The sequence below is a fragment of the Anomaloglossus baeobatrachus genome, chromosome 6, assembly GCF_048569485.1.
Source record: "Anomaloglossus baeobatrachus isolate aAnoBae1 chromosome 6, aAnoBae1.hap1, whole genome shotgun sequence".
NCBI lineage: Eukaryota > Metazoa > Chordata > Amphibia > Anura > Aromobatidae > Anomaloglossus > Anomaloglossus baeobatrachus.
In genome coordinates this window covers 166,932,505-166,959,706 of record NC_134358.1, presented here as the reverse complement: position 1 = coordinate 166,959,706, position 27,202 = coordinate 166,932,505, and the positions used below count along the sequence as shown (strand labels likewise).

Below are 27,202 nucleotides of genomic sequence, written 5' to 3'. Positions count from 1 at the left end.
TGTTTCTTTTTATTCCTGGATATTTTATTACCAGAGGGTATAGTTGTTCTACAGGATTCTAGTAGTATATCCCTAACCCCTTTACCCCCCGGTGATTTTCCGTTTTCATTTTTTGCTCCCCTTTTGCAAGAGCCATCATTTTTTTACTTTTCCGTCAATAATACCATATGAGGGCTTGTTTTTGCGGGACTAGTTGAACTTTTAAATTAAATAATTAGTTTTACCATATATTGTACTGGAAAATGGGAAAAATATTCCAAGTGCGGTCAAATTGCCAAAAAATTGCAATTGCACGATTGTATTTGGGATAATTTACTCACCGTGTTCCCTATATGGTACAACTGATGTGTTGATATGATGCCTCAAGTCAGTACAAGTTTGTAGATATCAAAGAGGTATACTCCTACTTTTATCTAAGGGGTTAAAAAAAATTTCAGACATTTATCCCAAAAAATAATTGCGCTTTTGGGGCTATATTCTGAGACTCATAGCGTTCTAATTTTTGAGACCTGGGGCTCATTGGTGGCCTATTTTTTGCGTTGTGAACTGACATTTTTAATTATACCAGTTTTGAGTGGATGCTGCATTTTTATCACCTGTTATTGCATTTTAAAAAATGTGTGCGGCAACTATAAAAATGTAATTTTAGAGTTTGTAAATTTTTTTTTGCCACACCATGCCACATCAGATTATTTGATTTTATATTTTGATAGATCGAGCATTTCTTAACGCGACAATACCAAATGTGTATATTTTTTTAACTTATATTTTCAATGGGGTGAATTGAACGTTTAGGTTTTTCTTATTTTTTCATATTTTTTAAAACTTTTTTTTTACATTTTTTATTTTACTAGTCCCCTAGGGGATTATATGGATCAGCAGTCTGACTGCCTGTGCATTACTGTTGACTAGAGCTGCACAGCTCTGATCAGCAGAAATGCTGCGTTCCTGTGAGAGCCAGCATTCTGTCAGCTCTAACAGGAAATACGTCATGATAGTGACAGGAGTCCTCACATGAACCGTTGCAATCATTGGTTCCCCGTGATCGCGTCACGGGGCCTCCGATAGCGTCGGGAAATGGCGCGTTCCCCGCCGCAGCCATTTAAATTGCGCTGTCACATTTTGATATCGTTATCTAAGGGGCTAACAGGTGCCGGTGGATCAGAGATCCACCGGCACCGGTTAGCCTCACATGTCTGCTGTTCAAATTAACTTGGCATTATATTCGGTTGGTTAAGTGTTCCCTTTAATATTTTGAGCAGTGTATATACTGTATATATTTGTCTCCAAGCTTCTTTATATAGAAGACTATATGACTGAAGTAATGCAAATTTCCTGCATTTTGTTCATGTTCATAAATATCCAGTTGTTATATTAACTTTCTTTGTCACTGGGCACCAAGTTAAAAAAAATGTCTGACTTTTATTACGACCTCATTTCCTGGATGTTTTCTAACTTTTTCTTTCATGTCTTATGTTCACATTTTTAGCATTCTATAGACAGAGATGAATTCCAATAATAAACCTACTGCCTATGCTGTCTATCATCTTGTATTTAGTTTTTCATCTGAGTATACATATCCTGCATCAATTATTGTCTACGATTGTCTCTTGAAAAGCTAGGAGTGGTCGATGAACTCTTTGGAGATCTAGAAGGCTTCTTCTTCATCATTGAATTAACTTTAATGATAATATTTATTCACTTATATAGCACCATTAATTCCACAGCTTTACATACATTAGCAACTCTGTCCCCATTGTGGCTCACAATCTAAAATCCCTATCAGTATGTCTTGGGATTATGGGAGGAAACCAGAGAACTCAGGGGAAACCCATGCAAACACGGGGAGAACATACAAACTCCCCACAAATGTTGTCCTTGGTGAGATTTGAACGTATCTTTATAATAACTTCAATTGGCAGCTCAGATAGATATTGCAGATGGTGTCTATAAGCATAAGTATTAGTATTTAATATTATAGCGCCATTTAATCCATGGCGCTTTACACATGAAAAGGGATATACATAATAAAAAACAAGTACAATAATTATGAACAATACCAGGCACAGACTGGTATAGGAGAGAGGTCCCTGCTCGCGAGGGCTCACAGTCTACAGGGGACACTAGGCCGCATGATTTTGGTGCTACTGTGACAGCCTGCATGGCCTAAAAATGTAACCATGACCTGCAGACTCATCTCCTAATGAGCACATCTGGTATGCCATTGATCGGCAATTGCAAAGGGAGCTGCCAGCAGCAGATCTTGATGATTTATGTTCACAGACAACTATTAATAATTTCATTGATGGCATACCAAAATGGGTAAATACTTATATTTCTGCAAATGGTGCTCATACTCAATAATGATTAAATCGAGGGATTTTGTAAATATTATTTCCATTTCTTCATCATTTGCATATCATTAACATGTGTATTTATCCTGTAATTTCTATAATTTCCCTACTTTTCCTTCTTCATGCTGCAAGGTCAGTGGTGAACATTGTATTTAATATATGTGTTACCATATTCTAAGACTAGCAACTTTTTTTTATTTTTCCATTTATGGATCTGGGTGAGGGCTTCGTATTCTAAGCTGTAGTTATATAATTTTGGGATACGTACATTTTAATTGCTTTTTATTGTATTTTGTTAAAAAAAATAAAATTTTGTCCTTTAAATGTTGTAAATAGAAAAAAAATTGAAAAAACAAAGGACTACATATGGCACTTGGGCTTCAGCAGTGCACTGCCTGCCATGGTAATCCACTGATGAGGCCGATGGGAGACAGTGTGTGAGTGCACCAGCAATTGCACCATTTAACACTAGAACTACTGAGGTAGTCATTTTGACTACTTTGCACCATGTATTTCTATATAGGTGTCACGAGTCCAGTAGTTCTAGTGTTAAATGTCCCTATCAGTTACTGACATTGACCAGTAAATAATTTATGGTAGCAATCGACGCATGAAACCCAGTCCATACACCTCTAAGTGCCGAAAATGTATGTCGTACGTCATTAAGGGGGTTAAAGGGTTATTCTAAAGTGGGCCAAATACTACCTATCCAATTGCAGATTGCTGGGGTCTAACTACTGCGGTCCTCGCTCATCCTAAAAGAGAGCGCTTAGAATTAAGCAGTAGGCACATATGTGTGCCATCTACTGTTCCATGCTCTGCTTATGGGACAGTCAGAGAACGTCAGTACAGTGCTAGCACTATATTCCAATGAGCCTTTTCAGTGTTCCAGCAATTAGGAAACTATCACCTATCTTGCTAATTCAGGAATAACCCTGCTATAATTGAGCGGTTATGTACACTGAAGATCATCAAGTTCAGACAACTCAGGAAACATGAATATTAGGGTCAATATGCTTATAGCAATGAGTGAAATGTGCCCTCCTTGCCCCTGACGTGGTCATCTTGCACTGGCATTAGCCCCAGTAGCACCAGTTAGGGCACTTTCATGCCTGGAGGCTGGAAAATAAAATTCCAAGATAAGGAAAATAAGCTTTCAACTCATACAGATAGTTTTACCTTCCTTTGCGTGAGAACTGTTCGGCCTAGATGGACTTTACTGAATATAACGGCATGATTTTAAAACCTTTTTCTTTTTTTTTTTTATAGACGATTTTGCAGAAGAAGACGAGGTGCAGTCCTTTGGATATAAAAGATTTGGTAAGTCATGCATTTTTTTCCAAACTGAACACTTCTTATATTTATTTTACCTGTAATCTGGTAATTTTCTTACTAAATCAATGAAACAATATGGAGCGTGAGCTGAAGACTAGTGATGAACGAGCACTGTCATGCTCGGGTGGTCAATGCTCGTAATGAGCAGTTGAATTCTTGGATGGGCGCGACTCGAGTACCGAGTATAATGGGGTTCTGGAGCATTTTTCCAGGACATCTTCCAGAAAAATGCTCAAGTTGCCCACTAACTTCCATTATACTCAGTAAACAAGTCGCGCCCATCCAAGCATCCAACTACTCGTGTACCTGTGTGTGGTAGTTCCTCCCCCATCACTACTGAAGACCCATCCATACAGCCCATGAGCCAAGTGAACAGGTATAACCTTTAGTAAATCTAAATAAAATTTAGCTTTAGTAAATCTAAATAACCTTGTCTTTTCAATCTGCAATCTTCATTCTTTCTTTAAGGGGGCTTTACACGCTACGATATCGTTAATGTTTTATCGTCGGGGTCACGTTGTTAGTGATGCACACCCAGCGTCATTATCGGTATCGCAGCGTGTGACACTTGCCAGCGACCTTAGACGTCCTCCAAAGTGGTGAAAATCATTCACCATGGAGAGGTTGTCCTAAAACCAAAAATTGTTAATGGTTGTTTATAGATGTTGTTCCTCGTTCCTGCAGCAGCACACATCGCTGTTTGTGACACAGCAGGAGCGAGGAACCTCACCTTACCTGCGTCCCGCCCACAATGAGGAAGGAAGGAGGTGGGCGGGATGTTCGTCACCATGACGCCGAACGCACCTCCCCCTTGAGGGAGGGATTGTTCGGCAGTCACAGCGCCGCCGCCGACCAGGTAAGTGTGTGTGACGCTGCCGTAGCGATAATGTTCACTGCCGCAGCGATCACACGATATCGCATGCACGACGGGGGCGGGTGCTTTTGCGTACGATATCACTAGCAATTGCTAGAAATATCGTACCGTGTAAAGCCCACTTGATACCCAGTGAAAATGATGTGTGCGTGCCTGATCTACGATTCAGATTTTTCTCTGGTGGGAATTTGTCTCCCAGTAATATAGGCTGATGTGAGCTCTGTACATATTCAGGGTTCTGGTGCTCTCATTAGCTCATATATTAGCACAGCTTCTATCCTGTACTTATTTCCTCTTTATGTACTGTACTTTCCCTGCTTTGTCTGCCCTCCCTGAGGCTGTAGAAGCTTTTCCAGACTGGATATCTCAGTAGAACGCCCTCCCTACTACTATTTCTAACAGAAAAAAGGAAGGGGATAGCAGAGAGAGTTGTCAAAACTGAGCAGGAACCCATCTTTCAGATCACTTAGCTAGATAAATAAATTACAAATACTCTGTGGCAGCAAGAAGACGATTTAGACATTTGCATAACTTTATATTTAAGAATTCTATGAATGGAATGGAGAGGAATTTTTAAACATGTCTTCTAGTGTTTAAAGTGTTTTGCGTTGGCCATGTTACTGACAATGGTCTATATAAGCTGTGCTCCATGACACTATATCAGCGTAAAATAAATTACTAAAACTTTTTTATTCCTGAAAGCCAGATAAATTCCATTTAGGATAAGTATTGTTAATGGTTTATGGCTTAACTGTGAAAATTTTAATATATGCATGTACAGCGTTATTTATAACACATTTGTCATCTCCATTCATGTCACGTCAAAACCACTGGTCACTAGGAGAATCTAATGATATGACCTCTTGATCCTATGTTGATGGGCTGATAGGAGACCATTATCTCCTAGTGTCTCATTTTTTATTTAATAGAGGTCAGAGGTGAAATATATGTCATTTTAATGTATACAGAGTATGGTTTTGCTGCCCCCAGTGGACAGTAAGTTAGACAGCAGAGGCTATTGGATGGCACTTTGGAGTTTTTTTCTGGCTGAAAGTTTAATTTTGGCTAAATAAAGCACTCGCATCACATTATTCATGTCACAAGGGTACCATTATGGAGCATGTTTCCTCCTATTTCTAGTGTCAGAAGATTACAGAGCAGGGCTACATACACAATTGCTCAGGTTAATACAGCTGACTGTGCAGATTCTCCTTTATCTGGTGCTGCTAGGGTTAGGCAGTTCCTCTGGTCTCCTAATCTCTGGATGAAAGCTATAGCCAGCTTTTCTGAGTTGCTAATTTCCTCTACTATAAAGACGCCTCTCCCTGCCCAGGTAATTGCTGGTGATAGCTTTTGCTTAGCTTGCCTCTAGAGAGAACCTGTGAGCTGTGGACCAGGAAGACATTCAGAGATCCGTTGCTGGAGTTTGCTGTTTGAAAGCGGAGTTGTGTTTTTCCCTTCTTTATTCCTTTTTAGTTTTTGTTCATTGATCTGTTCCTCATTATTACCTCTTGTTGTTTGGAGTGCTTTGTATGATTGCTGTTTATTTTATCCTTGTCTGTCTAATCCTCTCTGTGTCTTTAACCTAGAGCGGGACTGGCGTTCCTGCTGCCCTGCTCACTAGACAATATATAGGATAGGGATTGGGATAGGCATGTGATCAGCAACAGGGTGAAATAACTCATATGGTGATGTTAGGGAGTGCAGGGATCAGCCTCAGGTGAGTTTAGGAGGTGGCCCTGCTCCCCTTTCCCTAGCTCTAGGACCCACCATTTTAATGTGTTTCCAGTGTACTCTGTGTGTTGCGGCGCTCGCCAGGGGTTCCTGTATACCTGGTGGAAACTCCGTAGTCACTGCGTGACAAATCATTAGAAAGGCACATATTTATGGGTATATCATTGCTGTACATTTTGAAGCACCCATATGCTGCATATAGGGAATTAACCAATGCCTGGCTTGTGCCGATCGAATATTATGCTTATTTGACTTGTGTTGATACTTTTTATGGTCTCATGACCTGTCTACCTGATACTTTGTGAATGGTTCTTCTAATGAGTTATTTAAACACACTGATAATGATATATATGTCATGAAACTGAATTGTTAAATATTTACCAGAACTTGTACAATATGTAAGGCTCAAAAGATTTCGGCATTCTGTAGCTGCGATGCTTAAGGGTAGAGTAACTCTGTTATGTCTTCATATGAGAGAGTAAGTCAAACACGCAAACTGCTGATCCCACATATTGCGAGAGTATATTTAATCTGGCTTTCACTTCTGAATTACAGGCAGCTGGAAACATTTGTTGGTCACTTTTTGGCACAATTTCATCTGACCAAATATCCTCTACGGAGTTCAGCAAAAGAGTTTATTGTTCAGTCTACAGTCTATTTAAAAACATTTGGAGAAATAGAATGCGACATAAAAATGTAAATTATTTATACGCTGTCATTGGTCTTAGCTGACATTCTCCAGATTTTCATCCCTTTAGGTAGACTATGACAAAATCAGGTTTACTGTTGTACTTGGTTAATTTCCCAAGCTTTTAGGTGGGGCAGATGACTTTTTTCACATTTCCTGAAGCAAAGATTTAAAATGTCTGAGACGCTGTCAGCTGCTCTTCTGAATACAGAAAGTGGATCCTGAAACAACAAGGTGTGCCCCATGATGATACATGCAGGCGTGTAAATAGTGTCCATGTACGGCTACGTGCATACATGCAGGTTTTCGTCAGGGTTTGGGGGTTTTTTGGGGTTTTTTGGAAGCTTTGATTAAAAAAAGAGAAGTAGGATCTGTCATTTATACATTCTCTATACAAATTATTTTGGCTTTAGAAACTGCAGGAAAAAGCCAGAACAAAACTTAAAGCTAGTACAGGCGGCCTAATGGGTTTAGTTTTCATTCTTGTACTTAATTAGTAATGACATCTGTATGCCATCAGTATTTCATCCATATGTTGGGTTTTTACGACATCTGAATGTCATCTTTTTAATACAGTTGGTACGGATAGTTTTCAGACCCCTTTACATTTTTCACTCTGTTTCATTGCAGCCATTTGGTAAATTCAAAAAAAGGCAATTTTTTCTCATTAATGTCCACTCTGCACCCCATCTTGACAGAAAAAAAACAGAAATGTAGAAATTTTTGCACATTTATTAAACAAGAAAAACTGAAATATCTCATGGTCATAAGTATTCAGACCCTTTGATCAGTACTGAGTAGAAGCACCCTTTTGAGCTAGTACAGCCATGAGTCTTCTTGGGAATGATGCAACAAGTTTTTCACACCTGAATTTGGGGATCCTCTGCCATTCTTCCTTGCAGATCCTCTCCAGCTACATCAGGTGGGATGGTGAACGTTGGTGGACAGACATTTTCAGTTCTCTCCAAAGATGCTCAATTGGGCTTAGGTCAGGGCTCTGGCTGGGCCAGTCAAGAATGGTCACAGAGTTGTTCTGAAGCCACTCCTTTGTTATTTTAGCTGTGTGCTTAGGATCATTGTCTTGTTGGAAGGTGAAGCTTCGACCAAGTCTGAGGTCCAGAGCACTCTGGAAGAGGGTTTCTTCTAGGATATCTCTTAACTTGGTCATATTCCTCTTTCCTTCAATTACAACCAGTCGTCCTGTCCCTGCAGCTGAAAAACACCCCCATAGCATGATGCTGCCACTACCATGTTTCACTGTTGGGATTGTATTGGGTAGGTGATGAGCAGTGCCTGGTTTTCTCCACACATACCGCTTAGAATTATCACCAAAAAGTTCTAACTTCGTCTCATAAGACCAGGGAATCTTATTTCTCATAGTCTGGGAGTCCTTCATGTGTTTTTTTGCCAACTCTATGCAGGCTTTCATATGTCTTGTATTGAGGAGAGGCTTCCGTTGGGCCCCTCTGCCATAAAGGTGGAGGGCTGCAGTGATAGTTGACTTTGTGCAACTTTCTCCCATCTCCCTACTGCATTTCTGGAGCTCAGCCACAGTGATCTTGAGGTTCTTCTTTATCTCTCTCATCAAGGCTCTTCTCCCACGATTGCTCAGTTTGGCTGGACGGCCAGGTCAAGGAAGTTCTGGTGGTCCCAACCTTCTTCCATTTAAGGATTATGGAGACCAGTGTGCTCTTAGGAATCTTGAGAACTAGAGAAATTATTTTGTAACCTTGGCCAGATCTGTGTCGTGCCACAGTTCTGTCTCTGAGCTCCTTGAGCCGTTCCTTTGACCTCATGATTCTCATTTGGTCTACCATGCACTGTGAGATCTTATATAGACATGTGTGTGTCTTTCCAAATCAAGTCCTATCAGTTTAATTAAACACAGCTGGACTCCAATGAAGGAGTAGACCCATCTCAAGGAGGATCACAAGGAAATGGACAGTATGTGACTTAAATATGAGTGTCTGAACAAAAAGTATGAATACTTATGACCATGTAATATTTCAGTTTTTTGTGTTTAATAAATTTGCAAAAATTTCTACATTTCTGTTTTTTTTTCTGACAAGATGGGTTGCAGAATTTACATTAATGAAAAAAAAAGAACTTTTTTAAATTTACCAAATAGCTGCAATGAAACAAAGAGTGAAAAATTTAAAGGGGTCTGAATACTTTCCGTACCCACTGTACATCAAGGATTAAATATAGACGGAACATCAGTCCACTGATTTGCACTGGTCATTATAGGCATAAGCTTTCCACCCAATGCCCTCATTCAGTTGTCCTTTTTTTCTCATATGTAAAAAAAAAAAAATCAATTTCAATCAGTGTTCGGGATCTGATGGAGGTTTCTCTATCAGCCAGTCAGCTAAGGGCCGTTTCACACATCCGACTTTTCACCGGATTGGCGGATCCAGCGCACTCCAGTACAGTGTGACACAGTACAATGGCAGCGCGGCAACTTCCGGGTCACAGCTTGTTGCACTGCCATTGTACTGTATCACACTGTACTGGAGTGCGCCGGATCCGGCAATCCGACAAAAAGACGGATGTGTGAAACGTCCCTTACAAATTCTGGGATCTATAAATAGGGAACCAAACTTCAGCAGTGACAAAACCTCCATTTTTGGTGTTAAATACCTTATAAAAATCCCTGAGTCCTCCTGATTTCACCGCTCTTGTCCATTTTTCGCTACACCACTTAAATCCTAACATATTCCTACTTGTTGCTTTTGGAGCGTAGTATGTGAAATTTCTGCCTTCAGTTCAACTGGGCATTTCTTCAGTCTACCTTTTAGACATGGGCTTTCACTTATCCCAGACGATATCAATCACATCTTGACTGCTGATTTAGCATTCTTACACACTGCCTGCCGAGCTGTGAATGGCAACATTTGGTAGGGTGGGGTGAAAATGCAGGCCCCTAGAGAAGACTGAAAAAAAACCACAGTTGGACTGCAAGCAGAGATTTCACATATTTCACTCCAAAATAAACAAATATGAATATTTTGCAAATTAAGTGACAGAGGAAAATATAAAAAGTGATAAAATTGGCTGGGCGCAAACAGTTTGAGGCCTCTGCCACATTCACGTGAAAATCACGCACGTGCCGAGAGACACGTATTTCCCCTGCGTGTTGCGTGCAGGTAAGTACATGTCTCTGGTACGTGCGGGACACGTGTGTTCTACGTGTGCTATCCGCGATAGCACACGTAGAACCGGTAATTAACATACTCACCTGGTCCTTCCTGATGTCCGCGCTGCTGTCCGTGGTGCTGATCCTCGGTTTCCAGCCCTCCCGTCTCCCCGCTGCTGCTGCTGCCAGGCAGTGAAGTGAATATTCTATGAGAATAATGAGCGGCGGTCGGCAGCAAGAGGCAGCAGCGGCAGAGACAGGAGGGCTGGAGAAGGTGAGTAAATGTTTGTTTTTTTTTCACTGACACGTGTGTTTTCTCCGGCGCGTGTCACACGGGACCGCATCCACACTACACCCGTGTGGTACGGGCCTGAGACACACATCCGTGCCGCCGGTACGTGTTTGTCATTTTTTACACGTACCGGCGGCACGGAGACACGTACACCAATGCTACCCTATTGTAGCAGGCACACACACGTAAAACCACACGGAAGGTGTGTCCGTGTGCGTTTGTACGTGTGTGCGTTTTTCAAAGCGCTGACATGTCAGTGTTTTCTCCCGCAGCACGGGTGTCACACGGCCCGCACCCGTACCACACGGGTGTAGTGTGGATGCGGTCCCGTGTGACACGCGCCGGAGAAAACACACGTGTCAGTGAAAAAAAAACCAAACATTTACTTACCTTCTCCAGCCCTCCTGTCTCTGCCGCTGCTGCCTCTTGCTGCCGACCGCCGCTCATTAATCTCATAGAATATTCACTTCACTGCCTGGCAGCAGCAGCAGCGGGGAGACGGGAGGGCTGGAGACCGAGGATCAGCACCACGGACAGCAGCGCGGACAGCAGGAAGGACCAGGTGAGTATGTTAATTACCGGTTCTACGTGTGCTATCGCGGATAGCACACGTAGAACACACGTGTCCCGCACGTACCAGAGACACGTACTTACCTGCACGCAACACGCAGGGGAAATACGTGTCTCTCGGCACGTGCGTGATTTTCACGTGAATGTGGCAGAGGCCTTACAAGGTATTTGAATCAATTTTTGAGCAAGTGACAGGTCCTCTTAAAGGCAAGGGTCACATAATAGTATAGAAAAATCGGTCCGATTTTCACCTAGAAAAGTGGAATAATTCTTTTTCTCACTTGTTATCCTTGTACCGTCCGTATGCAAAACCATTTAGGTCTTGTGCCCACGTTGATTTTTTTCATGCTTTCTTCCTTTCTTCTTTTAAATCAATAAGAGCAAGGAAAAAGCATCCCAGCAAAGTCTATGAGAATCCTGACTTGCTGTGCACGCGCTGTTTCTTTTTTCCTTGCAGTTTTTGTTGCTGAAAAAAGAAGCAGCATGTCAATTCTTTCTGTGTTTTTTCCTGCTTTTTTCACCAATTGACTTTAATGGAGTGCCTGAAAAATACAGAAAATAACACGTGTAAGGCTGTGTCCGCACTTTGCTTTTCATCTGCTTTTCTGCAGCGTTTTGAACTGCGTTTTTATGTTCCAGCAAAGTCTATGGGAAAAGTGGATTTCTTGTCCGCACTTTGCAGTTCAAAACGCTGCGTTTAATTTGCATAAATTTGGGCAAAAACTCAGCGTTTAAAGAAGCAGCATGTCAATTGTTTTTGCCATTTGGGCTGCGTTTTGATAACATTGAAGTCAATGAGAAGTTGTAAAAAGCAACAAACATCAAAATTCCAGCGTTTTACCTGCTTTTTAGCTGAAGAAAACATGCGTTTTGGACTACATAAACGCATGCTTTTCTGACATCAAAATAATGGAATGATATGTGTCTTTACACACACACATAGTCCGACAATTAAATTAATGAAAAGTATTAATTTATTGCTATTTTAGCGATAAATAGTATAAAACCGCTATAATATGAAATATAACTATTTTCGTTATGATTTGAATAATTATATACGTGTTCCTTTTTTTCATTGTGTTTGACTGTTCAAACTTTATTTAGCAGTGTCTAAATGTTCAAAATGCATCTGTCTAAACGCAATGGAAAAGCATGTAAAAAGCGCTAAAAACGCGGCTAAAACGTGGTAAAAACGCATGCGTATTTACCGCAATTCTGTGGTCAAAAGCAACTTTGGCAAAAGCAATTTCTGAATGAGGATGCGCTTAGAACTGCAAGTAGGATGACGCAAAGTGCGCACATAGCCTAATGCCCACATTGCTTTTCTTGTGCATTTTATGTGCTTTTTTTGACATCACTGGGATTCCCTGCAGTCATTTCCTCAACTTGTGGTCTTTACCATGAGACCTTGCTGCAGGGAACTCCGGTGACGTCACAAGGTTAATCGAATTCATGCCGGCAGATGACCGGGATTTCCTGCAGATCCGATTGCATGAACTCGGTTCACCTTGTGTCAATAAGATTCCCTGCACCTAGGCCAAGTAGCCAGTGTCAGCAGACATTTTCTCATCTTGCGGTCTTTACTGCGGGACCTTACTTCAGGGAACTTTGGTGACATAGGTGCCTTGGTCTGTGAGGTGACCCGGACCTCAGTAATCTGGGGTAATCATGATGACAACCCAGTGTTACCATTGCAGAGATCGGGTCCCTGTGATGGTCTTACAGGGATCTGATCACCAGGGAGAGGTAAGCAGTTCCTCTCCCTGCATCCTTATTGCTGTGATCCCATTGATCGCAGCATTCAGGTGGTTAAACTGCCGGGAGCGGCGCAGGCGCCGCTCCTGAGAGCGAGAGCCAGGTCTCAACTGTAAGATCAGCCAGTGACCCAGCGGTGATCACAGGTGTACAGCGCCTGTACCCTCACAGTCGCCATGACAAAAAAAAAAAGCACAAAAAGAAGCATGGAAAAGGCATGTGAAAAAGACGTGCAAACGCAATAAAAAGTGCATTTTTTAAGCTGTTTTTTTCTGGCCAAAACATGCGTTATGTGTAGATTTTCTGCACATAAAAACGCAACGTGGGCACATAGCCTTACAGTTTCCTTTGCTTCCTTTTTATACAGAGGTGCCATCGAGTCCTATGGGTTAATACAGAGAATATCTTAGACTCCGCAGCCTAGGCTCGAGTCTAACGTTAACTTTAGTTTAATTTTGTCTTTTACTAGTGTGGCATGAGCTGGCAAGCCTCATTTATAGAACTCTTGGCTTGGACTTCAAGAAACTTCATGACATTAGCACCGACCCCAGACTCTGCTGATGCAAAACAAACTAACACATTCAAGTACAGAAAATAAACAAAGAAACCTATTGATACTGTATTTATTTAGTACAATTACTTTTTGGGAGAAACTTTCAAGTGGTTCCTCTAATTCGGACATCCTCTCAATGACCTAAATAATCAGATCCCAATTGGAAAAAGGTTGTTTGATTGATGCGGAAAGACTAATCCCAAAAGAAAATGCTGATTCCTGATGTATCTGGCGTGACTGAATCGGATTCTCATTCCCTATTTAAAGATAACCAGTCACTAGGACAGTATTCGCTTTTTTCTCCGCAACTCCGCTGAGTATTCCTTTTGTTTATGTGTTTTTCAATCTGCCTTAGGCTATGTTCATGCGTTGGTTGCATTTTTAGTTTTTTTTTCATGAGTTTTATGCAAATTAAATGCTGCTTTTTACAGTACAAGCAAAAGCTATGAGATTCACAAATCTGCTGCGTTTTTGAAAGAAGCAACAGCGTTTTTGCAGCTTTTTTTCACCATTTGAAGCAATGAGAGTGAAAAAACTCAGCTACATTTTTGCTGCTTTTTTAGTGAATAAAACTAATTTTATTTAACATGCACTGTGGAGAAATGACACACCAAAAACAAAGCATAACCGTTTTTGGAAGCAGCTTTTTTACCGCCAAGAGAGCATATTTTGACTGCAGAAAAATACAACCAAAATGCAATGTGTCAACATAGCCATAAAGCCACAGAAATGTAGAAATTTGGCTATTAATTAGTGCAAATGTTTGGGGGTTTTTTTGTTTTGTTTTTTTTTTTTTTTTTTACTAAAGGGGCAGTGTTCATAGTGTAATAATGCAGAGCAGTCTAAGGCCTCCTTCATCCATCCGTGTCTCCGCCTCTTGTGGCATCCGTGTTCACACGTACTTGGGACATGGACACACGTAGACTCATTAAATTCACACATCTGTGTTTTCACACGTACCGTGTGTCCATGTGGTCCACACAGAGACATGCCAGTTATCTTCTGACTGCACGGGTGTCACACCAACTGCACACTATTGTGATCCATGTGACATCAGTGTAACACATACCGGAGGAAACACAGGTCACATAAAAATCAAGAATTTTTATACTTACCTGTTTCCAGTGCTGCTGTCTCTGCAGTTACTTCCGGGCCCTCTCATTATGCTCATTGCATATTCACTGCACTCACCAAGGACCTGGAAGTAACAGCAGCGCCAAAGACAGGTAAGTATACCAGCTCATGCTCTCTTTGTGTTATCCGGATATCAAAGGGACAGCACACGGAATACACACACAAGTACGCGCACCTTCACCACAGACTGTGCAAAATGTTCTTGTTTTGCACGGCCTTGTGAAGGAGGCGTAAAGAAGTCCTCAGATCAACACTTCCTAGGCAAAGACCATAAAAGTTTGCAATAGACAAAAAAAAGCCTATATCTCTAGAACTAGAAGGTGAATTAAAAAAAATAGAAAAAAATGGAGTGTTCAAAGGAGCTGCAGGTATAAAATATGAACAAGAAAACTGGCTAGCAAGTCATCTTTAAAGAGCTGACTCACAATCAGTTTTTGTCTTATTTTGTATAAAAATTGGCAACTAAATACAAAAAAATGTGACTTTCCAAGAATTATTCATCAAAAATCCTTGCTGCCTTTATTACCTACCCCCCTTCCTCATGAATGGTATGGTTGTACTTGGCTACTTGCTATCACCTCATCACTGTGGACCTAAAACCTTTGGAATTTTTGCTATATATAACTGTCCATCGTAAATATTGATTTTCCAAGGCATTGAAGGAGAAATCATCGTCACCTCAAGGAAGGTTTTTGCAACTCAAAGGGAATACTATAAATTGATGAGTGAAGATGAAATCTTAGATCTAGATCCTGTAGCTTTAATTAACATTTATGGAGTCCCTACTCATCTGTATCAATTGGAACATTATCTGGATGGACCCGTTGAGGTTGGATGGACCCGTTGAGGTTGGATGGAGTTTTTCCCTACATATTAGGGGAACACATCTCTGTGATGTAGAAGGGTTAGTGCTATCACTTTCTTGCCTTCTGTTCCTGTTTAAGCTCGGTTAGGACTATATGAAGAACATGTGTGCCGTGCATTCCTTTAAGACTGTTTTCTTCTTTAATAAGATTATAGTGGTGATGTTTATCCAGGACACTGCTATTTGTATGATATGTCCTCTAATGGTCGGAGCAGATGTGTTGAGGAAGGCTAGTGCTATTCCAGGGTGACCACCCATCACAAGGAAGACCACATCTGTGATCCATTCCACCCTTTCCATGAAACAGGATGGCATGGAGCAGAGATAAGCATTTCACCACTGGGAATGTTAGGTATGTCACTGATATTAGATGGGAGGACTGGATGGCTTTCACAGGTCAGGAAAGTAAAATATATCTTTGTACCGTGTTAGCCTGATGAAGAGACCTGAGTAGTCTCGAAAGCTTGCAATTATTACCATCTTTTCAGTTAGCCATTAAAAGGTATCAACCACTGAGGACTCTCTGTTCTTTTAAACAATTTTTTTACAGGTCAGGAAAGTCATTCATGCATAACAACGTATTGTTCGAGAATCTCTCTGGTTTGATGTTCTACTCTATTTAGATACAAGTAAAATATATCTTTGTACCGTGTTAGCCAGTAGAGATAAAAACAATTTATCTCTACTTATTTAAAAAGAAGAGAAAATACCAAATATTGTTCAGCTTCGGGATGGTACACAGTAATCTTTCCTTACAGCAATCTTTAGAAGATTCCTAAAAACAACTAAATATTATTCTTTCTTCATTCTGCCTTTTTTTTTTATTCTAAATTAAAACCAGATTATGATAAAGAAGGCCAAGTCACAGCTCATTCATCATTCCATTTCCGGAACGTTAAAGAACACTTCTCTTTTCATAAATTATCTGTTTTTTGTTCTTTTTTTTCTTTGAGTTTTTCGATTAGGACACAAGGAAGTAGAATCGCAGATGATGGAATGCGAGACTCTATTATACACATGTGGAGTAATCATCTCAGACTTCATCAACACAACATGAAAATGTCGCAACCGAAGGAGAGTGCGTTGTCTCAAGAAAGGATTAGAATATGGAGAAGGGTCAAAGGAATTATTAGAGTGATATTACAGAGAGGCGTGGTGTCATGTCATGGGAAGGATCCTACACGCCACCGTGCACAACAATAAAAACAAGACTAAGAAATCAGTATAAGGCCGGAGTCACACTTGTGAGTGCCTCATGCGTATCTCGCATAGCCCGGCATTGCCACACACTCTCCGGACAGGAGCGGGTCAGTTGCATGTATCTCTATGCAGCTGAGGTGCTATTGTCCGGAGAGTGTCAGGCCGTGCCGGGTGATGCGATGCGAGGCTTGCGCGAGATACACGCGAGGCAATCACAAGTGTGACTCTGGTCTAAGGCCTAAGGCAGATAATAGCTTTTCCCACCTGAGAAAATAGGTCCAGTTCTGATAATCGCTGTGATCAGAGTGTGATGCTATTTCATCGGATGTTGAAAGGATAAGAATAAAACCTTCTCCATCTTCACCATTCTGCCAGTCTGAGAAAATCGGACAACACTTGGATATCAACTGTCAGACGGCAGCACAGTGGCTCAGTGGTTAGCACTAGATGGTGACTCAGTAATTAGCACTGTATGATGGCTCATTGGTTAGCATTGTATGATGGCTCAGTAGTTAGCACTGTATGGTGGCTTAGTAGTTAACATTGTATAGTGACTCAGTGCTTAGCACTGTATGGTGGCTCAGTTGTTAGCACTATTGATTTTCAGCGCTTGAGTCCTGGGTTCAAATTCCAAGGACAACATCTGTTCTGTAAGGAGTTTGTATGTTCTCCCCATTTTTGTGCGACTTTCTTCTTAGTTCTTTAGTTTCCTCCCACACTCCAAAGACATCCTGACAGGGAATTTAGATTGTGAGCTCCAATGGGGGCAGTGGTGATCACATCTGTAAAGCGCCGTGGAATTAATAGCATAAGTAAGTAAAATAAATCAATAAGTATGGTCCGATATTTTTTTTTCCATTGTCTCATTGACTTATATGGCTGAATGCAACACAATTTACAGAAGCAACTTGGGCATATTCGATTTATTTATGTGGTTCAAATCCCACCAAGGACAACATCTGCAAGGAGTTTGTATGTTCTCCCCGTGTTTGCGTGGGTTTCCTCCGGGTACTCCGGTTTCCTCCCACACTCCAAAAACATACAGATAGGGACTTTAGATTGTGAGCCCCAATGGGGACAGTGTTCCTGATGTATGTAAAGCGCTGCGGAATATGTTAGCGCTATATAAAATAAAGATTTTTTTTTTTATGTATTTCCTTTGGACAGACTTGGTCTGAGGAAAATTTTAGACTTGTGCACTGCCCCATAAACCAACATTTGTCTGAGTTCAATCCGATATTTTGAACAGTTTAAAACTTTCCCATGGAAATCTATAGTCTAGTATTTACATATGTGTTAAGTAAGTTAGTTAGGCTCACCAATGCACCGCTCCGTGTGTCCGTGCACTTTCAGGCTCCTCTTACCTTCTCGTAAGTGCTGCCCTTTACTGCTCGATTGAGAACAGAGATGACGTCTAGCAGCGGAGCCCCTTTCTCACATGTCTGTACGTCCCATGCCTTGATTCTAAAGTGTTGCAGATTTTCCTATATAAATAATGAATGAATGATTCTAGTTAAAAAATTAGGTATGTAGAAAAGATTATTGCACTTTACAGTAAAATTCTGATTGAAAACATGAGGAAACAATCTAGCATTATGCAAATTAGGAACAATTACACTGCACATAAAAGATCTGATATTAATAACAATATTCCTAACAAACATAAGGACACAACCTGGGTGAGGGAGCGGTGGTGACGGGAGTTCAGTGGGGCCACTCCTGTCATTGTAGAGGAGTACGAAATACATATTTGAGCCCTTGCACAACATTTTTTCTTTATTTTTTTTCTAATCTATTTTCTACTGTTGAGTCCAATCATTTGAATTTGCTTTTAACACTAGAAGTCCCAGAAATTTCGAGCTCCATAGGGTTCCAATGGTAGAAATGTCAAATGACCCCTCTCTGGGACCTCTAGTGTTAAGGGCTGACAAAATTTGGATATCTAGGCCTCGCATAAAGAAGGAAACATTTTAGGAAAAATGTGTATGCAATTGAATCTTCAGAGAGGAAAGTGGGCTTTACACGCTACGATATCGTGAATGAATTATCGCCGGGGTCACGGTGTTTGTGCCGCACATCCGGCTTCATTAACGAGATCGCAGTGTGTGACACTTATGAGCGACCTTAAACGATCGCAAAAGCGGTTAAAATCGTTTGCCGCGGAGAGGTCGTCCTGAAACAAAAAAATCGTTTTCTGCTTATTAGCGATGTTGTTCCTCGTTCCTGCGGCACCACACATCGCTGTGTGTGACACCACAGGAGCGATGAACATCTCCTTACCTGCCTCCACCGGCAATGCGGAAGGAAGGAGGTGGGCGGGATGTTACGTCCCGCTCATCTCCGCCCCTCCGCTTCTATTGGACGCCTGCCGTGTGACTTCGCTGTGACGCCGCACGAACCGCCCCCCTTAGAAAGGAGGTGGTTCGCCGGCCAGAGCGACGTTGCACAGCAGGTATGTGCGTGTGACGCTGCCGTAGCGATAATGTTCGCTACGGCAGAAATCACCACATATCGACCGTACAACGGGGGCGGGTGCTATGGTGCAAATGCTAGCGATGTCGCAGTGTGTAAAGCCCTCTGAAGAGGGCTTGAACTCTAGTGCCACCTATTGGAAGTAGCAATCCTAAAAGTCAATATCGATCCTTTAACAAGCCTTGTCATATGACAGGATATAAGCCAAACTAGAATCTAAATTTTCAGACATGGTGTTTCGGGCTATTACCCCTCATTAGAGCAAAGTATGAGATCTGAATTGGCTAGGTGTAGGAAGTGGTCATGTAGCGCCCCACGGGGCAGGTGTTTTTACCTACTCATTGCCGGGCCAGCGGTGCAGATCCTCTGCGTCGTCACGGGGTGGCCTGGCCCGGTTCCGTTGCCCCAAGGCGTACAGAATTGAGGGTTGGAGGGAGGTAGGGAGCTTGGAGGTGGTAGTGACGGTCAGGAAAGTCTTTTAGGGTGATCATGACGCCACCTGTGGTACACGGGCAGGGATGGGGCTACTGCTGCAGGGTCTCTCGCCGGGGCAGATGTTGAGTGCAGCCGGGATGGTGTCACTCCCCACAGGTGGAGCGGGATTACCCCGCGGAGGATGACAGACGTAGTTCACTTTGATGCCACAGCATTGGGCATCGGTAAAGGAGAGGCAGAGTAAGGGGCTGCGGTTTCAAGTCTTTTACTCACAGGTAGTTCAGGCGCTGCCCCGGAGTACCGATCTCTGCCACGATGGGCTCCAGCCAATCCCGAATAATCGGAGGTCACCGCCGGTGCCCATGAAAATCTTTTAGTCAAGTGTCCCTTGGTTGCTATCCAGAACCCGGGCCAAGCCTTCTGCTCCAAGGCCCGGCCCATGAAGTGAGAGAAACACTAACTGCAGTTGTCAGTGCTAGGTGTTATCTTAAGCTGTGCCCAGAAAGGTTCTGTCTAAGTGTGATGGTTGCACTTACTTCTACCCCATGTTGTGCTCACCCCTGGTGGTTGTACTAGTGACTGGGGAGGTCCCATGCCATCGCTACTCTGTCTGCCCTAGTCCAACCCCATGTGAGTAAGCACCTTGCTGTTCGTGTGTGTTTTGTGAAGGCACCGGCAGGTTAACCCCCTCCTTACCCAGGATTGATATTACCCCTGAAAATTGGTGTAATACCCTGTGGCACCTGAGGCACAGGGGTGCCACAGTCGCGTTACCTCCCCCCCACTCCTACTGTATTAAACAGTATATACAAAGTAAAGTGTAATGTGCTATAAATGCTTTAGTTAGATATGGCAGAGTGGAGAATGTTAAGTAGGATGTAGTGTGAGGTGAAGGTTCAGGAATGTTATGCAGATAGGCTTGTTTATAACCCTATGTATAGATATAAACCAGTATTAGCGGGGTAAGACACTTCCTAGTTACAGAGGGAGCTTAGAGTAAAAGTGGGAGGAGCGACAGATGGCCAATGGGTTGGTTAGCGAAACAAGCCTTAGGAGGTGTAAATTCTACAGTGGGGTTCTTCGAGTGAATATATGGCCTTGTAACTTAGGCCCATTAGAGAACCTGAAGGTATCCTCCAAGGGTCTGGAGCCTACGGCTTACCTTGGGATGGGCTTGGTAGAGTCCAGGGATTAGATGGCAGTCGGGGTAGAGTATCTTGGACTGGTCAAAAGAAGTCAAGTGACTAGAAGTCAGTGAGAGGACCACTGGTAGCCAAGGAGAGAAGAGGGAAAAGTGGTGGCATAGGCCCAGCAGCTGGAGGACTAGGTCCCAGTTAGCGGGATAGGCCAGGTGGAGTATCCAGGGAGAAATCGGCAGCAAGAACGTAGAAGTGTGGCCATGTATGTTATGAAGGTGGAAGAATTAATAAGCCATTTACTGCTGCTTTGCTAAGAGTTCTCCAGTGTCCTGTGTCTCTCTGCTACTTCTACGTTGCTGACTCGCTGTGGGGTGGTGGATGCTGACCTGAAAAAAGCAGTAAGTGTTGCATCCCCAACCCAAAGCAGGTTATAAGAACTGTCTCTCTCTGGAGAAAATGTGTGACGCCCTCACGACCTGGTGTCTGCACCTTCCTTCATAGGGGAGAGGTTAAAACTGGGATCTAAGTGGTACGGTTTATTCTGGTGGAGAGTGACATGCCAGGGCTGGCGTGTCAGTATGAGGAGACTTAAAGGGAATCTGTCGGCAGGTTTTTGCCAAGTAAACTGAAAACAGTATGCTGCAAGGGTTAACAAAATTCAGGAATGCCTGTCTTGTCAAGGCCCATCTGTTATTTATTTGCTATGTTTGTTTAAGCAGCAGGAGTTTTAATTGCTTGTACTACAAAGTCATGGCAACAGCAGATGGCACACCACCTCCTCTGATTGACACCTCACTGTCAATGTAAAATCTCTATTGAGAGCCTGGTGTGGGCGGGGGCAACTACATGGCTAACTAAAAATTCTGATTGTGTCAGAACGGCTGCATCCAGTGACCTAAGTGATACATTGTTGGAGTCAAGATCTCTTTGCATACATCATGCTGCTCTCAGATGAGGTTTCAAAAACCTGCTGACAGATTCCCTTTAAGTGCCTTGCAATGCTCTTCTGGGAAATTAAATATGAAGTTGCTGGAAAAATGTGTATAAGCAGCATTCTAATGGAACCTGTAAAACTGCGGAAGATTTGTTAAAACTGTCTAAAATCAAACCTGTCTTTGTTGACATCAAATCAGCAATCACATCAGGTTAAAGGGAACCTTTCATCTGTCATTAGACTCATGCTGTCTGAATCACATGTTAGCTGTGTGGCACCCCAGTGGTCCCGATTGCCACAGTAGCATTGCCCTCCTCACAGGGGGTAATGTTATGCCTGGAAGCAAGAAGGAGGTCCCCTTACTAGGTAGCACCAGCAGTCAACACTTTTCTGACTCCAGACCAGAAGTGGGAGCTCAAGAACCTGGTTTAACGGGAGCTTCCCTATGCATTCTAGCCTGGGGGAGGGGGGAGCTGAAAGGGAAGAGCAGAGCAGAATCAAGAAGACAGTCTAGAGACAGAGCCTGGGGAACAGAGCAGCAGAGACAGAGACAGAGCTCTATCCAGAGCAAAGCGCAGAGAGACAGGACGCTGGAATCCTAGGATGTTCAGGTACTGAAGGCCTGGCAGCTGAATCTGGAGGGCAGGAGACTGCATGTCTTCTGGCCACACAGAACACCTGGCAGCACAGCAGCGTATGAGAGCCCTGAGCAGCTACCAGAGGAGCAGCACCTGTAAAAAGGCTCGCACCGCCTGCCATACGAGTAAGAAACAGTACAAACACCATGAAGAGGGCTGCAGCATAGGTTTAAGCAGCAGGGATCTCCCTACACAGGGCAGCGCAGAAAGAAGCCCTCCGAACCCACCTGGCTAGGTGGATCCCCAATTGCTTCCAGGCTGCCCGGACCTCCGTCACCATCCAAAACAGTTTCCCTGGACTGCACCATTCAATACCAAGTAAAAAGGTAAAGGAAACTACAGTCGCTGTGTCATCCAGTTATTGCCTGCGTCTTCGGTCCTGCACCCCAACGTTAATTCCTCAATCATAGACTACACCAGTTGCCCTGGGGCTCTGCTCCACCTGTGGGGAGCTGTACCATGCGTCACGACTCATCCCCCTATAAATAGTCCTCATTTAAATGACACCACCAGGGTCATAAAGTCAGGCCCCGCCGTTGCGACCTCCCAACAGAACCGGCCCAGCTCCAAGTGCCCCACGGCCCTGGTGGACGTGGAAGCTGCGTGATTGCAGCTAGATAAGTTGTACTCTCAAATGACATGGCGTTTCAGAAAACACACACTGTAGTTTGAAAATCTGGCCATAGACTATGGGGGCCGATTCATCAAAGCTTTTATAACACAAAACAAGTGACTTAAAAGCTTTGAAAAGTCACACAATGTTTGCACAACACCTGGTGACAGATTCCTTCTAGGCTCCTTACAAGAAGAATGCTATTCCTAGGATCCGCTAGATTTTGGCTGCAGTACTAATCTATGCTCCTCTTTGAAGTTAGGATTGATACGTGTGTTCAATGTGTATGTACTGTATGCCACAGATGTCTCAGCGAGACGTGTCCTCACGGAGAGAGTCACATAAGCTATTTACCTCCTGTATCGGTTTGGCCAGAATACAAACCCATCTTCATAACCCTTTCTGCTCCTCCACATGTGTCCAGAAACTGCCATTATGCAACTCTGTCTTCATTTGGCATAACTCTCAAAAAATTGCTTATAGATTTATTGTCCACATACGTGGAGAATGCTGACATACAATAATACGTGACATTTGCATATGGTTTATTTTAAAACTGCTAGAGATATTTCCTTGTAGTATGTAAGTATTTATTCGGTGTGATTATGGAGGTATTCTTCATGTTCTGTAAATGAAACTGTATATTTTATAAGACTTACAGGGCTCATGAATCTCGGGATTTACTGGAATTATAGTCTAAACACATGTAAAGACCGAAATATCCATGAAAACGTTAGTGGTTTTCCAGGCATTGTAAAGCCTGGGAGAAGTGAAGAGGCGAAATCATTTACTTGCTGTTCAAATTCTGCTGTTTCTGAGCTGCTACATGGGATCATGTGGTCTAGATACAGTATAGAAGTCTCAAGATGGTGTTCTATAGGTGGAGGGTGGGAACACCTAGAATAGGAGTATATAGGTGTGACCTGATGAGTAAACTATGGGGCGCTGGCAGGAAGTTCAGGTAACAGGTAATATAAAGGATGGCTGCAGTGGGCTATAGGGCACATAAATAAAGGTAACAGGTCATTTGGGGACTCATTAGACTAGGGTCGTACAACTGTATTTTCTCTCATCTGAGATAATCGCTCCAATTATGCTAATGATACTCAGAGTTTGATCAGAGTGTGGTAACATTTTCTCAGATTTGAAGAAGATGGGGAAACAAGATGTCTCATATTTCTCCATTCTGTCAGTCCGTCAATATCGGACAGCATTCGGATATCATCCAAGCGTAGTTCAATTTATTTCACAGATCCATTGACTTGCATGGCCAAGTGCAATCCAATTTATGGATACAAATCAAATCGTTCATGCTGCATTTTTTTCCTTGAACAGAATAACATTGATCTGAGTGCGATACAATGTTTTTTTTGTTGGATTGCACTTGGACCAAAAATATGGTCTGCACAATCCCTTACAGAGAAAACCATATAATTTTATTGCTTTTTTTATGCCCAGAAAAGCTAATTAACTCATTCAGCTTCCTACCAGGCCCGAAAAAGACTAACTGATAACCCTTTATCCCATGAACCATATGTAAAGGAAGCTGTTGTAGCATAATGTCTATACATAAATATGGAGATAGAAAATCTATATATATAATTGCCTTATTCTGTCTGTCTATCTGTCTGTCTTGCTCCAAAATGACGTCATTACAGTGACAACCGTCGAATTGGCCTCTCGTCCTGGCCCCGCCCCCACACGCATTTCCCAAACCCACACGGAGTTCAGACTCCCAGGTGACTGCTGCACCCCCGGGAGCCCACACCGGCAACCCAGCCGAGACATACCCTTGCGTTGCTGGGATCGTGCCGGAGCCGGCGTACGCTGGTAACTATGTTACACATCGGGTAACTATGGAAACCGCTTTGGTTAGTTACCCGATTGTGTACCATGGTTACCAGCATACGCCGGCTCCCTGCCCATTCAGATCATTGGTCTCCCGCTGTCAAACATGCCAATGCGTGCACAGCAGGAGACCAACAAGCAAAAAATGAACCAGCACTGTCGCTGTGCATAGTTACCCGATGTGTACCATGGTTACTAGCTTACCCCGAATTCCAGCACACGTGTGCCGCAGCCGGCGTACACTGGTAACCATGATACACATCGGGTAACTATGGAAACTGCTTTGCATAGTTACCCGATGTGTTGTGAATCTCAGTTATGCTTTGGCTGCTGTGAGGCTCCCTCTTGTGGCCAGGAATGGTTTGGACAGAGACCAGGTGTGTTGAGCAATGGGCGTTTCCATTGCTAACTCTCTGCTTATTTAAACCCTGGTCTGATAGCAGGCTTTGCCGGATGTCAGTTGTTCTTTGTTCACCAGCCTGCTTCATCCTGCTCCAGACCACATCTACCCCAGATAAGTGCTTGGCTCTTTATTTTTGTTCGGTTCTTTTTGTTCTTATCTGAGTTTGTCATTTGCTGTGGTTGTTTTCAGTTTATTTGCATGCAGGGATCTTCCCTCTCAGTTGCTTAGCTGGAAAGCTCCCTGCAGCTATGTTTGGAGTATTGCTCCTATAAGTCCATGTGTTTGTTGCTTCTTGAATTTGAATTTAAACCTAACCCATCCAGTGCATTTTTTACATTATTATTCAATCTACTAACCTACATACACATTCTAGACTACCCGATACGTTAGAATCGGCCACCTTCTAGTATTTTCATAACTAGTAAAAAAATATATATATTTGTAATTATAATTAAAATTTCAATACATTTTAAATTGGGAAAGAAGGGAATTTTGTTTACTTACCGTAAATTCCTTTTCTTCTAGCTCCAATTGGGAGACCCAGACAGTGGGTGTATAGCTACTGCCTCTGGAGGCCGCACAAAGAACTACACTTAAAAGTGTAAGGCCCCTCCCCTTCTGGCTATACACCCTCCCGTAGGAGTACGGATTCCTCAGTTTTAGTACCAAAGCAAGAAGGAGGAAAGCCAATAACAGTTTCAAAAACAAATTCAATCCGATAACAAGATCGGAGAACTTAAGAAACAACATGAACAACATGTGCACCCGAAAAACGAAACCCTAAGAACAAATAGGGCGGGTGCTGGGTCTCCCAATTGGAGCTAGAAGAAAAGGAATTTACGGTAAGTAAACAAAATTCCCTTCTTCTTTTTCGCTCCTAATTGGGAGACCCAGACAGTGGGACGTCCAAAAGCAGTCCCTGGGTGGGTAAAAAGATACCACATGAACGGGCTGTCAGACAGCCTCTTCCTACAGGTGGGCCACCGCCGCCTGAAGGACCTGTCTACCTAGGCTGGCATCTGCCGAAGCGTAGGTATGCACTTGATAGTGTTTGGTAAACGTGTGCAGACTCGACCAGGTAGCCGCCTGGCACACTTGCTGAGCCGTAGCCTGATGCCGCAATGCCCAGGACGCACCCACGGCTCTGGTAGAATGGGCCTTCAGTCCAGATGGAATCGGAAGCCCAGCAGAACGGTATGTGTGAAGAATTGGTTCCTTGATCCACCGCGCCAGGGTGGATTTGGAAGCTTGCGATCCCTTATGCTGACCAGCGACTAGGACAAAGAGCGCATCAGAACGGCGTAGAGACGCCGTGCGAGAAATGTAAATCCTGAGTGCTCTCACCAGGTCCAACAGATGTAAACCCTTTTCAAATTGGTGAACTGGATGCGGACACAAAGATGGCAAAGTGATATCCTGATTGAGATGAAAGGAAGAAACCACCTTGGGAGAAAACTCTGGAATTGGACGCAGTACTACCTTGTCTTGGTGAAACACCAGGAAGGGAGATTTGCAAGATAACGCCGCTAGCTCGGACACTCTTCGAAGAGACGTGACCGCCACAAGAAAAACTACCTTTTGTGAAAGCCGAGAAAGGGGAACCTCTTTCAAAGGCTCGAAAGGCGGCTTCTGGAGAGCAATGAGAACCTTGTTCAGATCCCAGGGTTCCAATGGCCGTCTGTAAGGAGGAACGATATGACAAACTCCTTGGAGAAACGTGCGTACTTTAGAAAGCCGTGCCAAGCGCTTCTGAAAGAATACGGATAGCGCGGAGACTTGACCCTTAAGCGAGCTAAGCGACAAACCTTTTTCCAACCCAGACTGCAGGAAGGAAAGAAAAATTGGCAATGCAAATGGCCAGGGAGAAAACCCTTGAGCCAAGCACCACGCTAAGAATATCTTCCACGTCCTGTGATAGATCTTAGCTGAGGATGGTTTTCTAGCCTGTCTCATTGTGGCAACAACTTCATGAGATAAACCTGAGGCCGCTAGGATCCAGGACTCAATGGCCACACAGTCAGGTTCAGGGCCGCAGAATTCAGATGGAAAAACGGCCCTTGAGACAGCAAATCTGGACGGTTTGGTAGTGTCCACGGTTGGCCTACCGTGAGATGCCACAGATCCGGGTACCACGACCTTCTTGGCCAATCTGGAGCGACGAGTATGGCTCGATGGCAGTCGGACTTGATTTTCCGGAGAACTCTGGGTAACAATGCTAGAGGTGGGAACA

The 27,202-nt window shown here is 43.1% G+C and overlaps 1 protein-coding gene across 1 annotated transcript in view; it reads left to right on the top strand.

Annotated features, from left to right (window-relative positions):
* Window positions 1-27,202, top strand: part of COLEC12 (collectin subfamily member 12) — a 266,937-nt gene that overhangs the window by 45,485 nt on the left and 194,250 nt on the right. The window contains exon 2 of the mRNA XM_075316379.1: window positions 3,624-3,674. Within this exon, the coding sequence (XP_075172494.1) occupies window positions 3,624-3,674 (51 nt within the window). The remainder of the gene's footprint in view (window positions 1-3,623; window positions 3,675-27,202) is intronic.